The sequence below is a fragment of the Mus musculus genome, chromosome 6 (assembly GCF_000001635.26).
Source record: "Mus musculus strain C57BL/6J chromosome 6, GRCm38.p6 C57BL/6J".
NCBI classification, from domain to species: Eukaryota; Metazoa; Chordata; class Mammalia; order Rodentia; family Muridae; genus Mus; species Mus musculus.
In genome coordinates, this window is record NC_000072.6 from 119,968,465 (window position 1) to 119,987,653 (window position 19,189).

General features: G+C 35.3%; 1 protein-coding gene across 22 annotated transcripts in view; it reads right to left on the minus strand.

Annotated features, from left to right (window-relative positions):
- Wnk1 (WNK lysine deficient protein kinase 1) overlaps window positions 1-19,189 on the minus strand; it is a 114,727-nt gene that overhangs the window by 44,496 nt on the left and 51,042 nt on the right. For all 22 annotated transcript variants that reach the window (XM_017321542.2, NM_001185020.1, NM_001185021.1 and 19 more), the window contains 4 exons: window positions 4,304-4,392; window positions 2,394-2,613; window positions 773-1,106; window positions 12-199 (listed from right to left, as the gene is read on the minus strand). In XM_017321542.2, the coding sequence (XP_017177031.1) occupies window positions 12-199; window positions 773-1,106; window positions 2,394-2,613; window positions 4,304-4,392 (831 nt within the window). The remainder of the gene's footprint in view (window positions 1-11; window positions 200-772; window positions 1,107-2,393; window positions 2,614-4,303; window positions 4,393-19,189) is intronic.

Here is a 19,189-nt window from a genome sequence, read left to right on the forward strand (position 1 = left end):
CATTTACTCACCATACTTGAGGGTGGATACACCCCATGGGGCTGAGATTGTGCTTGGATACTAGAAACTGTATGTCCTGGTGCTGTGCCAGTAGAATGTGCCTGCTCATGTTGGGAACCATAGGAAACAGTCTGTTGGCTGCTCACTCTGGATTCTGTGAATACGGATGATCCTTGACCACTATCAATGGTTCCATCAGCTGAAGGAAAAATGAATCATAAGAGGGAGGGAAATGGAAGAGGAAGAAATTGTTCACATTTAGAGTCATTACATTAATATTATTGGTTATTTCTTTATTCAAATCTGAAATAAATTAAAAAAAAAGAATAGCTTAAATGAGTACTTAAAAAATATTTCTCTGATTATCACTGAATGTTATCATCTGCAGAGCAAGCAAAACTTAAGTCTTTAATTGAATCCAACTTCTAGGTCTTACCCTGTGGAGACCTATGTGTACTTGATTTTCAATTAATGAGCACTGGTCTTATCAATTTTTGGTCTGCTATGCAGTTTTGCTAAAAGAGCTGAAACAGATTAACAGCTACAATTATAAATCCCAAACTTTGTTCATTCTTGATTATTCTCAATTTTAAGGAACTAGATAGAACAGACAACTAAAAGCTCAAAATGTCAAGATACTGGAAGTTTTTCAAACTTTCTTCTATTCTAACCACATTTCCTCAGTGTTTTACCCTTCTATTAATCATGGGTACAAGAATGGAAACATATAAAGAAAATAATAGCACATTTGTTTACTTCCCCAGATACTTACACAACACAGATATACTAGGTTGCTGATATTGCAGCTGTTGATGTTGATCTGCCTCAGGTTCTTCAGGTTCTACCTGTGTAGAAACTGAAGCAGAGGTGGCAGGAGCAGTGGGTATGCCAGTGCTAGCAGCAGAGAGCTGCTGGATTCCTGCCTGGGAAACGCTTGCTTGTTGTTCATTCTGCTGTTTGAAACTGCTCTCTTCTTGTTTTCTTTTTTCTTGCTCTTCTCGAACCAACTGCCGCTGCTCTCGTTTTCTCTTAATTAAGGACACCCTATCTTTGATAGCTTTAGCCATGGTCTTGTGATCACCTTCACAGACATAACCAGACTCAACCTACAGAGTAAAAGAGTATATTAGGAAGAAAAAGGTACCCCAAGGAAAATTACTTCAAATAGTAAAATTACTAGTCTGCATTAAGTTTCCCCACAATTGTGGTAATCAGAGTGGGCCCCACTCCATGGGAAGACCAGCAGTCTCAACTGTCCTAGACCCCTGAGATCTCTAAAACACTGAGCGTCCAACCAGGCAGCATACACCAGCTGATATGAGGTTCACTGACATATATACAGCAGAGGACTGTCTGGTCTAGCCTCAGTTAAAGAAGATGCACCTAACCTTGAAACTTGAAGCCTTAGGGAGTGGGGTGGTCTCGAAAGGTGGGGGTTGGGGTTAAGGACATCCTCTTAGAGACAGAGAGAGGAGGTATGAGATGGGGGAGGAGGGAAGGTTGAAACAGGGTAAAGGACTAAAGGATAAAAACCAAGCAAACCAAGCAACCAACCATTAAATTAAGTATATTTTTCACATTTGGCCTTTTTTTTTTAAACATTGAATAATTTTTTTAAATCCTAGTAAGGGTACTCTATGTCTATCTGTGTAATAATTGACCTTTATTGTCTTTTTATAGGCACTGTGGCATATCTAGATTTGATTAAGGATTTCCTTTAGAACTGTGATCTTTTACACATACTTAAAGTAAGGATACATGGTTAGTAACTTGATCTTCAAAACACCCTTCAAAGCAAGAAAGTTTTCATAATACTTATTTTTATTATTTAAATCATGTGTGTGCAGATGAAGGCCCAGTATTTGATCCCCTGATGCTGGAATTTTAGGCAGACGTGAGCTGCTTGATGTGGGTAGTGAAAACTAAACTAAGGATCTTTAAAAGAGCAGTATACACCTGTAACTGCTATCTCTCTAGCCACGGAAGTAAAAATACTTTATAATCCTATATCTCTCTACAGTATTTATCAGGATGGATCAAAGGCTAACCAGTATTTAGAAACAATTCCAAAGGAGGAACTATTAGCATTTATAGGACTCCAGAATGCATCCCAGTCTCATATCTAATTTATCCACTTGTACCTCCATGTTATTTCCCTCAAATAAAAAAATCAAACCAGATTATCAAAACAATATCAAAATGCACAAAGAAAGAACTTAAGGAGAAATTATAGGAACCCCCTCCCCCACATCCAAAGACAAAACACTTGGGAACAACACAACTTCATATTAATGACATACATATCATACATCACTAATTAAAATAGTTGTTTTGTTTTTGCCTATCAGTTTCAGTAAACATAAATCTACAACATCATCTAAGGGCCAATTTACCATTTCTTGAGCAACATCTTCTGGTACATCCCTCTCCAAGTCAAAGGAAAACTCAATAGCTTCATTGTCTTTGTATTTTCCCTTTAATTTCTTAATATCTTCAATACGCAGCCATAATTTAATAGCTATCTTTTCTCCATCATCTTCTTCTGCTAATTCTACCCGTACCCCTGTTTCCTCCTGGAAAAAGGCATGGTTCAAAAGGTCTTTGATGGAATATCTTTCAAAGAAAGAAAAAGAAAATTAAAAAAAGTCATTAGTTTGAAAAAACATTTTTCTTTCTTTTTCTGAGGTAGTATCTCACTATGTTGCACAGGCTGGCCTCAGACTACAGAATATTAGAGGCATAAGAATGACTTTCAAATGTGTGTTTACTATTATTTAGTTAAGGGGAAAATCTACAATAGAAATTTTCAACATTAATCCATATGAATAGTAATGTTATAGAAGTGTGTGTGTGTGTGTGTGTGTGTTTGTTTCTGTGAGTGAGTGCTGGCAATGGAATATATTACCTTATAAGTGCTAGACAGCTACATCTCCAGCATATAGTCATATTACAATCTGTTTTTTTAATAACTGTCCTTAGGGACAAATTTTAGATCAAATGATCTAATCTTATTAGTAGGATATAATTATGGGAAGTAATACAAAATACCAAAGAAGCATAGCAAAACAAGCAAAACAAAAGCTCAGAAGACAAAATTATGTATGGCCTTGTCTGACTCTTGAACAATAACTATGCAATGGAATACCATTTATTGACTAATGTAAAATGAAGATTGAGAAAAGGTTAATAGTCTTTCTCAAAGTTCTACAATAATCAATTATATTATCAAAACTAGACCATAAATTTATTGATTTCTAGTTTGGTACTTTCTACAACAGCCACCTTTATCACTACAATAAAGTCCTTCAATTCCTTATCAACACTTGTGGATTTAGCAAGTCAGAGGCTGGTTGCATAACAATCATTCTTTTTTAAACAAAATACCAGCAATCAAATAAAACGTTCCATCCATAAAAGAAACAGAATAACATTGTAAGACTCAAAACAAATATCCCTTTGTTTACAGTGAAAAAGTCTTAAAAGAGCAAAACAGAAACTCAAACTAAATATCCAGAGAAAAGTCTTAAAGATCATGATGTTAAGCTCTTCTAAATAACAAAGTTTTGAAACGAACATGAGCCTACAAGGGTGAAGATACAGAATTCTTGAATTTGTCTGATATACCCAATGGTGCCCAAATTTTAGGAGATAGGTTATGCTCAATTTACAATTTATATTTGTATTAATTAGGATAGGATGGTGTAGTTTTTCTTTTAAAGCTGGTATGGGGGTGTGGTAAAGGCAGATTATTTTCAAATAAAGATCATGGCTCTTTGCCAAGCCTACAGTTGACCCATTAGCTACACCACCTAACAGATACTTGACACTTTTCTCAGAAAAGTTCTGTTTGTACAAATGACTAAACCAGATCTCCTCTTAAGCCTTAAGTAAAATCTCTTTTTACTCATAGGAATTTTGATGTTTTGCTTTTTTAAATCTTGGAATAATGACAGAAAAAAAATCCAGGCCTGTGTAGCTGAGCTGATTTTCAATAGCCAAGATTTTACTTTACCTTTCAAACTTTAATGACAAAAAGATTAAGGAATAGGTTTGCTTCATTGGAAAATAAACACTATTGTAGAGCTTTCTAAATTATCCTATAAGAACTCTCTTGTAAGGTGGTTCTAGCTTACTTAAAAATCACTAAACCACTTTTTTACAGTTACAGTGGTCAAATCTAAGTAGCTTCAATAGAAATAATCTGATTTTTAAAAGTGTCCTTGCTATGAATGAAAAAATGAAACACAAGTATTAAATTTACCTCTCATTGTTCAAATAACACCATGTCAAAGAAGCAACTTACCTTTCATCTTTGTTTTGTCGGATACATCCTTCAATAATTTCTTTTACTTCAGGAATTGCTACTTTGTCAAAACTGGCTGGCTTCACTCCCTAAAATCCAGGGGGGGAAAAAAAAGCCATAGAAATAATGAAGTAATGAGAGGAGAATGCTGGACTTTTAAATAGGCTGCCTTTTTAATATCCTGGCCCTTTTTCCAATGTACCTGTAAGACCTGATCAGTGTAGGGACCAGAGGTATTAAGTGGCAATCTCAAGAAACAACAAATAGTATGGCAGGTCTTTTAGCAGAAAAAAATTAGGCTGCCGATAACATCTTACAGTTAAATGGTATCCAGGTGCTCTGAATGGTTAGAAAATCTTTTGTGCAACCTTGAAAACATATTGATTACTTCAGCCTTTATTCTGGACACTGAACCCAGGAATAGGTATGAATTCACACAGTTTGGTAGACATCCTATTATATAATACTCTTTAAAATACTTAATATTAAGAATTATGGGCTACTATTATGCCAGAATAACTAAGAAGCAACTTTACATAAATAAAACAGAAAAATGAGAATCAGGAACAGTGATATGTCTATAAGCCCAACACTTTTGAAATGGAGGCGGGAGGGTCAGGCTTGCAAGGTTATCCTTGGAGCCATGTCAGAATGGAGTACATCAGAATCAAACCTCTCAGTTATTAATAGGCATCCTACTGGGATGTTTTCTATGACACCCCACCACTACCAACCCAGCTAGAAGACTTGTTGAAATCCCTGGAAATGTTGCATTCTTATCTTTATCTTTTTTATCGGCAGCCTAATTTTTTTAATTCTTATCTTTAAACACTCCCCTGCCTCTAGCCTAGAAATTTAAGAGTCTGGCTACAGAATTTTACTATAAACAACCCCTCCACCTAAAGTGTCAGAAAAGAGACACTTCTCAGAGTCTCTACCATGCTATTGGCTCCTTTGTCAGTTGGTTCTTGGAATTAATAATGTTTCTAATGAAACAAAATGAAATAGATGCACCAGCTTAATTAGTCAGCAAGGCCATCTTTCCCCCTACTTGACCCTAGTACTTCTGACCACTGTCTGCCCAGTAGTTTTCTTCTTTTTGCTTCAGTCTAGCATCTACCTACAAGTCCCCTACCTGGCAATTTGACAAATTCACTTTTTTCTTGTTCTTTTTTTTTAAAGCATTGTTACAAGTGTCTGACCTGCTGATTATAATAAATGCAGATTTAACAAAAACAAACTCTTCTTTCTAATAAACTCACTAGTGCCTAGTAATCTGTTAGTATCCTTTGAACAACCTGCCCCATCCAAAACCAGAGTTCAAGGGCACCTTGGGCTACCTGTGACCCTGTCTCAAAACAAAAACAAACCAAAAAAACCCCCAGTCATAAAATGAACATTAATATCAGACTCACATTTAAGAAGAAATCTCATCAGCACTACTCTATCTGAAACTAACATCACAGTGTATCTTAGTTAGGGTTTTTATTGCTGAAATGAAACACCATGAGGAAAGGAATCTGGAAATGAAAAAGCTTATTCGGCTAACATTTCCATAGTATTAGGGAAGGAACTCATGACGGGAACACAAACGGTGAGGAACCTGGAGGCAGGGGCTAATGCGCAGTGTTTACTGGCTTGGTCCTCATGGCTTGGCTCGGGGATGGCACCACACAAAATGGACTGACAAACACCCCCCCCACACACACACACACACATACACACACACAATCACTAAATCAAATCCTACAACCTTACCTACAAAACCATCGCATGGAGGCATTTTCTCAATTGAGGTTCCTTCCTTTCAGATGACTTTGTGTTGTGTCATGTTGACATAAAACCATCCAGTACAGTAACAGTTTAAAATTTTAATTTGATAAAAAATTCTTTGGCTGGATATGATATCACATGCCTTTAATTCTAACACTATGGAGGCAGAGGCAGGCTGATCTCTATGAGTTCAAGGCCAGCCTGGTCTACATAGTGAGTTCCAGTATATTCAGGGATGTGTACAGAAACCCTGTCTCCAAAAACAAACAAATACTTCAAAAATAAAACTTTCAGCAAAGTGTCAAAACAGCACTATTGGAGAGATAGGTTAGAAGAAGGCCTTCGCATTTATTGCCATTTCAGTAATGATATGGATTAAGAACCAAGTGCCGGGCATGGTAGCACACTCCTTTAAGTTTGAGGACAGCCTGATTAATTAACATAGTGAGTTCTGGGCCACCTAAGGGCTACATAGTACAACCTGTCTCAAAGCAAACCCCCAAACCTAATCCACTCCCAAAAGGAATCCAGGGAGATATAGCAACATGTATAAGTGGTGATATAAATCTGTAAACACATAGATGGGAGGGAGTTTGATACATAAATTCTAACCATCTCTACAGTCTCTGTAACAGAAATAAAACTAGTGATAACTGAATCACAGAGAGATACATAATCTTTCACAAGACTAAATAAAACACAGTAGTTTGAATTCTTCAAGTGTAGACTGAAAATATTAATATTTGTCTTGATCCTGTTCAAGAAACCTCCTTGGAAACTTTTTACAATAAGGTACATTAAGTCCTAGAGGAAATGTATTATAAGATTCAGTACAGTTTCAGACACCCACTGGTTATACATCAAATGATTTAGTGTCAAAGTCGTTAAACATGGAAGTGAGACACAAATTTGATTAATTCTCATTAATTACCTGTTGCATTCTTTCAAGCAGTGACTTACAGAATTGTGCTCCTAAGAGTAACTTTTTACAGCAACTGACTGCGAAATAGAGTAAATCCTCAAGTCATATGAAGGTAATTTGAAAGTTTAAATCTGAGAAAGACTACTAACATCACTTTTTTGTGTTTTCCTCCCTAAATATCTTTGTCCACATAACTGTTTGAGAATTTCATGTATGCATATGTGCCTTCACCTAGCCTATCCATTCTCCCACAAATCCATGCACACACAAACCCCTTTGAGTCCACTTAGCATTGCCAGTATACACTTGAGTGTACAGTCATTGTCTGGATCCTATATAATAACCTCTTAGAGACTGTCCCTATTCATACTAGGATTTTGTCTGGTTTATTTAGCCAGGTCTTGTACATGCTGTCACAACTGTTATAAGTACATATGTGCAGTTGCTCTGCTCTATCCAAAACACCCCAATAAGTTGTGAAATGTATTAATATATGGGTATAGTGATACACCATTATGAGTCATTTTAATATTATACCCATTAGCTGAATAATATTAGTAGGTATTTCTCTAGGGCCTATGTCCTTCTTGGACAAACTGCAGTTACAAGCATGTGTTCTCTCTTAGGAAGTGGGCCTTAGATCCAATCAGTAAGTGTTTGAATGCTGGACATAATGACACAGCCTTTATTCCCAGAACTTGGGAGGCAGAGGCAGGTGGATCTCAGAATTAAGAGGCCACACATTTAAGTTACAGGACAATCAAAGCTCCACAATGTAGGTAACCCTACCTAGGAAAATAAAGCAAAACAAAAGCCAAAAGGGATTGGGGGGGATATGGTTACCTCCATAACATCCTGCCACTGTTGCACCAGTAGCCATATCTTGGCAGGCCAGTCTTTATCTTAGCTAACTTCACAGCTGAGGGAAGCCTGGTGATGACTCTTTTCCACTAGTGGCTGCACCTTCCATAACTAAAAAAAAAAACCGAGCTAGTAGGGATGAAGCTTCTAGATTGTTATGAGGCTTTGCTTTCTCCATGTTCTAGGTACTAGTATGTAGTACCTTCAGTAATATGATCTTACTATTTCCAGATGACAATAGCCTATGAGATCCACTAACAACCAACTCCAAGATAGGAAATGCATGCCTACCACTGGGGCTTTTTTTTTTTTTAAAATACCTTATAGTGTCAAGGAGAACAACTGTTTTTCCCCCTTACCTCACCTCAGCTACAGGGTAACTCCTTTTAATTTCTTTGTATGTTTGTGTAGATTTAGAAAGTTTCTACATTAGTAGGTTTCCATGCAGCATTTCTGAAAGTCTTTAGTTTAAATTGTCCCTACCCATACTCCATCCTTGTGAGTGCTAGTATTAAAAAAGCCACCCTGGTGGCACACACCTCTTTTAGTCTAAGATATCAGGTATTGGACAGAATTGCAGTAATTCCATACTTGGCTAACTTAAAGAGCTTATAAAAACAAACAAACAAAAAAATACTTTTCCATGTTAAGATATGGGTCTTGATTTCCCTGATGACTAAGGATGTTGAACATTTTTTAAGTGCTTCTTGTCCATTTGTGATTCCTCTATTGAGAAATCTGTTTAGCTCTGTACCCATTTTTAATTGAGTTACTTTAGGTTACTGGAGTCTAATTTCTTGAGTTCTTTATATATTTTGGATATTAGCCCTCTCTGTCAGATGTAGGGTTAGTAAAAAATTTTTCCCAATCCATAGGCTGCCATTTTGTCGTATTGACAGTGTCCTTTGCCTTACAGAACCTTTTCAGTTTCATGAGGTCCCATTTATCAATTGTTGATCTTATAGCCTGAACCACAGGTGTTCTGTTAAGGAAATTGTCTCTTTTACCAAGGCTACTTCCCACTTCCTCTTCTATGAGATTTAGTGTATCCAGTTTCATGTTTTGAGGTCCTTAATCCACTTGGACTTGAGTTTTGTGCAGGGTGATAAACATGAATCTATTTGCACTCTTCTACATGCAGACATCAAGTTAGACCAGCGCCATTTCTTTTTTCCATTGTATGGTTTTGTCAAAAATCAAGTGTCTGTAGGTGTGTCTGTTTATTTCTCAGTCTTTGATTTGATTCCATTGATCAATCTGTCTGTTTCTGTACCAACACTATGCAGTTTTTAATCACTATTGTTTTATAGTATAGATCCTGAGATTCCACCTTACACCAGTCAAAATGGCTAACATCAAATACTCAAATGACAGCACATGCTGGCGAGGAAAGGGGGAAAGGGGAACACTCCTCCATTGCTGGTGGGACTGCAAACTTGTATACTCTGGAAATCAATCTAGCAGTTTCTCAGAAAATTGGAAATAGATCTACCTGAAGACCCAGCTATACTGCTCCTGAGTATATATATACCCAAAAAGATGCTCTACCATGCCACAAGGACATATGCTCCACTATGTTCACAGCAGCTTTATTTGTAAAGTCAGAAACTGGAAATAACCCAGATGTCCCTCAACTGAAGAACAGATACAGAAAATGTAGTTCATTTACACAATGGAATACTATTCAGCCATTTAAAACAAGGACATCGTGAATTTTGCAGGAAAATGGACAGAACTAAAAAAACATCATCCTGACTGAGATAACCCAGAACCAAAAAGACATGCATTCTCACCAATCAGTGGATATTAGCCATAAAGCACAGAATACCCATGATACATCCCACAGACCCAAAGAAGTTAAGGAAGGAAGGTCCAAGCTTGAATCACACTTAGGAGGGGGAACAAAATAGTCATAGGGGGCGAAGAAATGGGTAGGAGAGTAGAATCAGGATGTATGGAGAGAGGAGAAAGAGACCCAAAGGACCAGGAGAATAAATGGAAATCTGTAGCTGCCAGGTATACAAGAAGGCTACCAAGTCTTATATGTTAAGTTTATGTTCTTGCTCCTTTGTTAAATGTGTTTATCAGTGGCCAGAATTTTCTAGTAGAGGCTTTAGAGTCTTTTATGCATAGAATCATACCATATGCAAACAAGAATAATTTTGTTTCATCCTTTCTTATGTGTACCATTGTTAACAACTTCAGTCACAAGTCTGTAGGCACTATATTAATAGGAGTGGAGATCATGGACACTCTTGTCTTATTACTGACTTTAGCAGACACATTCTCCATAAATAAGAATAATACAGCTAAAGTCAAAGAATGCAGTGATAGAGCAAAAGAGTATTTAAAATTTAAGACTAAAATAAATAGAAACTGGGTTGTGTCTCAGTTGGTACAGTACTTCCTAACAAGCATGAAGCCCTGGGTTTGAATTCCAACATGATATAAGCCGAATCTGGTCTGGTGTTCCATGATTAATCCTGGCACCCAGGGAGGTGCCATTAACCAAGAGGATCAGAAATTCAAGAGCATTAATGATTACAAGGCAAGTTCAAGGTCAACCTAGGTTATACAAGACATTGTTTCAAAAAACAAAACAAACATAAAATAAAGCCACAAATGTCACAGCACACAAGCAGTTGTGGACATACACACAGTAAGTAAAATAGTAATTTACAAGAAAACAAAACAAAACAAACTTCCTTGAAGAAATTTTATGGATGTCTTGCACTAGGGTTGATAGGAGAAAATTTGAGCTTTCTGTTTTACATTGGCTTTTGTTTTCTACAATAAAGTAAAACAGCATAAAGTAAACTTTAAATGGCAAGAAACACCTAAAATGTTATTTACAAGCAATGGTCTGAAACATAATTTGGTATAACAGATTGAATACAGTTAGACCTTGAATGTGAGAGCAGTTAAAATGCTACAGAAAAATAACCACAGACAGAAAATTTAATGAGGAAAAGAAAGTGACTTCTATACAGTATCTAAAGGGAATGTGTTTAAATTACTGGTGGTAACATATCAAACTAAGTTGGTAAATTGTACTACCTTTTGTATTAATGTAGGAAGGACATAAGAAATTCTCCTGATCCTGCTTTTATCCCTGGTGATTTTAATTTTTTAGCTATCTTATTAACCACAGCAACTCATAAAAACATACACACGTTCATATCTTCAAATCTAGTTCCTAACAACCTCAAATATATTAGTTTATACTGCCATTTAAATTTATGTCATGTTAGAAACAGATGATTCCATGTGAATGTAATAAAACATATCCAAAAGCCACTATGGACTTAGGAAATGGCCTTTAAAAAAATTATTATGTGGTCCAGCAATGGTGGCATATGCCTTTAATCCCAGCATTTTGGAGGCAGAGGCAAGTGGATCTGTGTAAGTTCACGGGAAGCCTGGACGATACAGAATGAATTCCAGAACGGAGAAAGCTACACTGAGAAACCCTGTTTCAAATAACAATAATAATAATGTACAAGAATGTATAGTATAAAAGTAAAGTATATGGAATAAATTCAAAGCTTTCCAAGCCTGAAAGTGACTTACAGGAAAGCTATTAGACATTGAGTAACAAGGTTTTGAGATACTCGTGGGCTTTTTATTTTTAAGAAACTAATATATATTTGATCACTGACATTTTTAAAAAGTTGGTCTAGGTTATTCTAAAACATAATTTTTAGCACCAGAAAGAACACATTAGTAATAACAAATGTTCTTATATTAACTTCATCTTATTTCTTTTTAACATGTATACATCAAATAGAGGCGAAGATTAACTTAAAAGTCTTATAACCCTGCAAAAGCAACCCCTCTTCTTCCTTGTTAGCTTAATCACACGTGGTTCTGTTCCAACTAGTAAAAGCAAATGTATTTTCTGAATAAGGTTAAAAAATACAAAACCATTACTAAGAAAAACTGGGTTACTGTTAAAGAAAAAAAACTAAGTTTTATTCAATAAAGGCACACACTTTACTCATTCCACTCGTCCAAACAAGCAACTTAGCTCTAAAAGTACTCTTGCATTATTGTTGTAATTGATGGGCAATGGTCTCAAAAGACATACATGCCCTTCAAACATGTAAGAGTAGCTTATTTCTCTTCTTTAAATTATATTAAGTATGTATTGAATATCTATTGATACACACTAGATACTTTCAAGGTAATATAAAATTGTGCAGTTTCTCATTCTGTGACCTTGTCTCAATCACTTCTGTAACACATATAATGTATAAAAAAATAAATAATGTTTGTCTCCAAAGTATCAAATATGTAGCTTTAGGTGCTAGAGACATGACTGACTGCTCTTACAGAGGACCCAGGTTCATTTCTCAGCACCCACATAAGGGCTAACACTTGTCTGTGACTCCAGTTCCAGGGCTTCTGACACCTGACACACACATCCATGTAAGCATAACACCAATGAATTTAAAACACACACACACACACACCTTTAATTTTGTTTGTTTGCCAACTAATCTGCTGGAAACACAGAAATGAGTCATAGTATAGAATTCTTTGGTTCAATCTTTGATTTTTTTAAAAATTCTCAGTAATTGCTTCTTAAAAGCTTAAGTTTCAAAAGTTAGAGTAACATTTAGTATCTTGATAAAAGTAAAACCTGTCTTAATAATTCTGAATTTAGAAAAGCATACTTCCTCAAACAGAATAAATTATAGATCATTGAATAATTTCAGTAATTTAAGTGAAATTTCCTATATACATCACTAGAAAGGTTAGAAGATGCTCTATATAAAGACTGGAAATTCTTACCTCATTTATACAATCCTTTTGAGAACAGCAGCAGCAATGAGAATTTACAATAACAAATACTGAACAAAAATCTTTCTTCATAAAATCCATCAGAAAAGGCAACAGACTTATTAGACTTTAGTAAAAAACTAGGAGGAAAGTAAATAGAAATATAAACTAATATAACCTAGCCCACAGCATAAGGAAGACAAATACCAAAGTTGGAGCATAGTTCTTGTTTAATATCCATGCTTCCCAACTCTGAGATTGTTCTGTTCAGCCAACAATCTATTTAGCTTGGCTCTGTGGATATAAACCCTGAAAGACAGGGATTTTGCTACTAGTAGTTTCTTCTGCTTCTCCTACAATAGCAATACATCCTTGAATAAGCAGACTTTTTTATTTGCTCAAAGCTCCACCTACTGTATCCAAAAGCTCTGCCTCCTTGACTTTGAAATCTACCTTGGAGGCTTTCCTATATCTAAAACTAGATACCTACCTACTGAAACACTTCTTTCATGCCAATCATACTGAAACTAACTTTTATTTAAAAGTGGGGTAAGAGACTGAATTCAGACAACGAAGCAAATTCAGGAGAATGATCAAAAGGAGACAATATATTGGCAGTTATCCAGTTAACTTTACTTCTACTAGCTCTTTTTTTTTTTTCAGAGGACCCAGCACATACACAGCAGCTCACAACCATCTGTAACTCCTGTTTCCAGAGAAATCGATATCTTCTTCTGGCCTCCATGGGCACTAGGTACAAGTAGTGCATAGAAATAGATGCAGACAAAACACTCATGCACATAGAAAATAGAAATATTTCCTGTTTTCCCAACTGAAAATGTGGTAATGTTAGGGCTGGGAACATCATAGTTCAGTGGTACAGTGCCTTGCTTGTGTGTGGGAGGGTAGGAGTAAGAGACATTAAACTGCTTGCACTTCTGCATAGGTTTTTTTTTTTTTAAAAGAACAGTGAACTGCTATACAAAAGCAGTAAAGGTTTCTTTCTTTCTTTCTTTTTTCTTCCCTCCTACTAAAAGCCTACACATGTGCAGATATTTCCTGGAAAGAAAATCTCATGAGCTCAAATAAAAGCTACTTTGAATTCAAATACTGTTTAGCTTTTCTTCATAATATTAATATAGTAGAAAAAGTACTGCTGTGGCAGCAGTATAAGCTGTATCCTTTGAAAAGGTATGAGATTGAATCCCAAATAAGACAGTAAATATCAAGGTTCAATCATTGACAGAATCAGGTAAGGGTTAGATGCTATTTAGTAAACATACTTCTACTCTGGGGACAGCTAAATGACTTAGTGGGTAAAAGAACTCACAACTAAGCCTAATATGAGTTTGATCCATCAGACTCATATGTTGAAAGGAGAGAACAGACTCCTGAAAGTTCATTTCTGACTTCCACATAATATTTTGCTATGATACATCAGTGCCCCCCACACAAAATATATGCAATTTAAAAAATACTTCTAAAGGTTAGAAATGTACTAATCCTAACAGGCTATCTCAAAGCAGCAGTAATTTCTGGCTCAGTCATTTATCACTACTAAGCAAGTCAGGTACTACTACTAAGATGTCAGGTATTGGACAGAAATGTAGTAGTTCTTTCAGCTTACACATATGAGGAAGATTGTTTAAGACTATATGCTTGGCTAACTCAAAGCAGGTTTTTAAAAAATGCCTTTTCCAAGCTTCTTTAAGATATGGGTGTTGCCTAGAGGTGGTGGTACACGCCTTTAATCCCAGCACTCAGGAGGCAGAGGCAGGTAGATCTATCTCTGTGAGTTTGAAGCCAGCCTGGTCTACCGAGCAAGTTCCAGGACAGCCAAGGCTATATAGAGCAACCTTGTCTAATTAAAAAAAAAAAAAGTGAGATGCAAAGCAATCAGGACAAAAACCAAACAAAACCCCTAAACAAATAAAAGTAAATAAAATACAATAAAATAAAAATAACTTTAAGATACCCATAGAATAGGAGAAAACAAAGTAAAACAGAAATCCTAGGAATTTAAAAAAAATCTTATGAGCTATAGATATAAGGTTGTACATAAGATCCCCAAACTACACCTACACTTTGGGGCCTTATATAAATGTCTGTGGTCCTTATTCAGCGCATGCACGCATGCACACAAACACACAGAGGATTAGCTGCATATTATACTTGCTATTTGACCCACTTATCTTAAACCTATGCCTTTGATAGTGAGATAGAAGGAAGAGGGATCTTTTGGGGTTTTTTTTTGTTGTTTTTATTTTTTCAAGACATGGTTTCTCTGTGTTCCCTTGGCCTTCCTAGAACTCAGTCTTTAGAACAGGCTGGCCTTGAACTCAGAATTCCGCCTGCCTATGCCTCCCAAAGTGCTGAGATTAAAGGTACCACTGCCCAGTCACGGAAGAGAATTAATTCAGCTACTTGGGAGGTTAAAGTAGTAGGACCGAATGTTCAAGCCCTGCTTGAATTACAGAATGTACTCAGAACTCTGTGAGACTATCTCAAAGTAAAACGTTTATAGGTTGGTATGGGGAGGCTGGAGAGATAGCTCAGCAGTTAAGAGCACTGACTGCTTTTCTTAAGATCATGAGTTCAAATCCCAGCAACCACATGGTGGCTCGCAACCATCTATAACAAGATCTGACTCCCTCTTCTGGTACCTCTGAAGACAGCTACAGTGTACTTAGATACAATAATAAATAAATCTTAAGAAAAAAAGTAAAGGTGGGTACAGAAATACAATTCAGCAGTAGAACATCTGTCTAGTATGTGCTTGGCCATAGGTTCAATCTGCAGTGGAGGAGGAAAAGTAATACAAGCTTTGCATGCTATTAAAAGCATACGCCACAGCATCAATATTTATATGAAGGATAGTGCATTTGAGGTTGGAGCAATACCTTGGCTTTCAAGTATCCAAAGTAATAAGCCTTAGGGAATCATGAGGCAAGCTAATTTCCTTTAATAGAGCCAACTCAATTTGGTAGGGCATTTGAAGAGGCTTGTTTTCCAATGGAAATATATACTATGTTCAAATACCTGTAAACTAATGGTTCATACCAACAAGAATCTGGCTAAATCCAGCCCTTTAACAACCAAGTTAAAAATAATGGGGATTTTTAATTACTTTGTTTGTGTAATGTGACTTTGTCACTGATTCCATTAGCCTTTGAATTGAAAGGCTTGAACATCTTGTATGGAAAAACAGAATTAAAGCCATTAGGGTAAAATTCCTTTGAGTTTTTATATAACAGATTACAGTTTGCTCCTTCCCACAGAAACAAGTGACACCAATTTGTGATTAGGTAGTGTTTGAAGTTGAGAAAAATGTTGTATTGTCTTTTAGCAGTTAGATAAAAACAGGTTTTTTTTTTTAAGCTAAAATGATTTTTTTTAATAATCCTATAAATGTTGATTGTAAGTGAAAAAAAAATTTTGTTTGTCACAAGTTGTAGCTTAACATTATTGTCTTTCAGGGGCTACCTGTTACTATTCTATGATTCTAAATTTAAAAGACAATTTGGGGTATCATTTGGGGGAATGTTAAAAAACAATTGAAAATTTTTTCATACTTCATCAATTAATCCTGAATATCAATCTTTACTTCCCAAAGTAGTAGACAGAATAAAAACTAACAGTATGTAAAGATACTTTTCTTATTTAGGCACATTTCAGCAATACTAAAATTTTCTGGTCTCTTGAAAATAAAACATGCTAAGTACTAAAAGAATAGAGACACTTTATAATTGCTGCTTTTTACTAGTGTATCATATATGACTTAAGGTACCACTGAAGAAGCATAAGAAGTAGGTATACAGTGAACAGAAGAAATACATCTGACTGAACTTACAAGGGTGGTGAAGAGAAAAATATTAACTTTGAATATTATTGAGTCAGAATTTGGGAAAGATGTTTATTGAGGGCAAAAGAATATATCTTTCATAGGAGCATCATATAAAAAATAGTATATTGTTTGTTTGGTTGGCTTCTTTTTTGAGACAGTGTTTCTTCTCTATGTAGCCCAGGCTAGCCTCCAGAAATCTGCCTGCCTCTGCTTCCCAAATGATGGGATTAAAGCATTATACTCAACTGAAAAAGTGTTATTAATAGAAACAAGTTTTAAGCATTCACTGAACAATTACTCAGTTTGACTGACTTACTGAGAATATAAGTGTAGATAGAGGTGAAGTACAAAGCATGTAGTATATGTAACACTGAACTTGACATGAAATATCTGAATTCTACTTTTTGCTCTAGCTGCTCAAATTAATGCATTATTAGCACTCACTGGACTAGATATTCAGTAGTCAACACTGAATTAACATTTATCATATGAATGCTCAAATATATAAAAATAAAATGAGATATTTATGTTGAGAAATGTAATAAATATAATTGAAGAAAACAGAACAGCTCTCTACATTGTTACAAATTAATACAAATAATTACATAATTACAAATAAATACATTGTTACAAGTAAAGTTACACTAGGCATAATAATGTTTTAGAAAGATATAAAAATTACTAATGGCTAGTGCAGTTTATTAAAACTACTGCTGTCTTAAGAGCTCTTGAAGCAAAGTTTAGGTTGGTTGTTTGGTTGGTTGTTTGAACAGATGGTTTGTACCTTCTAGTCTTCCAATAGTCTAACATTTCAAGCAAGGCAAAAATAAGATTTTTATAAAGCAATTACCTCCCTAAATCACTTTGTTTCCTTTGCATTAAATTTGTGGCCCCCAAATTCTGGAGAGATTGATGTGCAGTTAAGAACACTTAATGCTTTTCCTAAGGTTTGATTCCCTCTCAATGTAGTAGCTCACAATAGTCTAGACTGGAGTTTCAAGGGATCAGAAGCCTTTGGGCCTCACTGGGGATCAGGCAAGCATGTGATGTACAGACAAACATACAAACAAAACACTCAAGAATAGATAGATAGATAGATAGATAGATAGATAGATAGATAGATAGAGAATAGATAGATAGATAGATAGATAGAGAATAGATAGATAGATAGATAGATAGATAGATAGATAGATAGATAGATAAAGTGCCAAGAAGACTAAGCTATTCAAGATGCCTTACTTCCTTGGGAAATTAGTTTTAGAAAAACTTTCCTGAAATGTCTGAGGGATATTTAAAAAAAAATACAATTTGCTTTTGCTCTCAGAAAACAAAGTGAAAATAAGACTAAAAATTATGGGGAAATGTTGCCAGGCAAAACCCCACAGTCCAATCCCGACAACACAGTACATTACTTTAACTGGCTACCAGAAATTTCAATTTTGAGATTTTAGAATCTGTACAGCAGCAAAAGAATGGATGAGGGTTTAGATATTACCCCATTCTATCGTCTTTTCTATACTTATATGTTACTCTTACTTGTATGTAGATTTCTATTTACTGTGATTTAACTTCATTTTGTAAGATAACAACTTTTCAAGAGTCACTTTAAATTTCATTTCTTCTCTGGAATATAATTCTTATAAACTGGCATAAAGCCCAACTTTTAACTACAATTAGGATTACTTTTAATTTTTTTTATTTTTAAAAACATTTATAAATGCCCGTACCATGTCATACGCAATGAACATGTAAATAGAAACAAGTATTTGATAAGTCGAACTCTAAGACAATGACTTTTTTAAAAAAACTACTAACATTATCCATCACGTTAGCTATGATCTGATTATTTATATATCCACTTAAAAATTTGCTGTCAAAATACAACATCCAATGGAATAGTATTCAGAGATACAACCTTTGGTATATGGTTAGGTCATGAATGTACAAACTGTAACTTAATAAAAAGAACCTTTCACCAGGTAAGGACAATGTGAAAAGGCATTTTGCATGAAGAATGGGTCTCCAGTAGATATTGAAACTGAAGGCACCTTTATTTTGAACTTTCCAGTTTCCAGAGCTGAAAAATAAACTATATAAAATAAATAAACTTGCTGTTTATAATCCCACTCAGTTTATGGTATTTCTATTATAGCTGCTCAAAAAATTAGAACACTGTTCTTTATCCTTCTCCAGGAGTAAGAAAAGCTGTTGAATATTATACAATGGAATATTATTTAACTATAAAAAGTAATGAAGTACTGACACGTGTCAGCATGTAAATGAACATTGGAAATATTATGCTAGGTGAGTAAAACTAAAATATTGATGTTAAATGCACCAAAAGAGGCAAATCAAATTTGGTTTGGTGGGTAGAGAAGAGAGATATAGTAAATAGGGGATTCTTTTGAAGAATGGTGAAAAGTCTTGGAATCAGTAGTGATGCATCGGGAATGCAACAGAAACCACCAAACTCTATATTTTAGCTTCTTCGTGTATTCGTATTTGCTCACTTAAAAAAAAATCTATTCAACAATTGAAAACAGGCTGAGCGCTATAATAACAAAGAAAGAATCTGAATACTAGTCACAGAAAAGTCTTATTTTATTTAAAAGAATTTTATTCTTTTTTTAAAAAAATTGGTTATTTCATTTATATACATTTCAAATGTTGTCTCCCTTCCTGGTCTCTCCTCTGCAAACCCCCC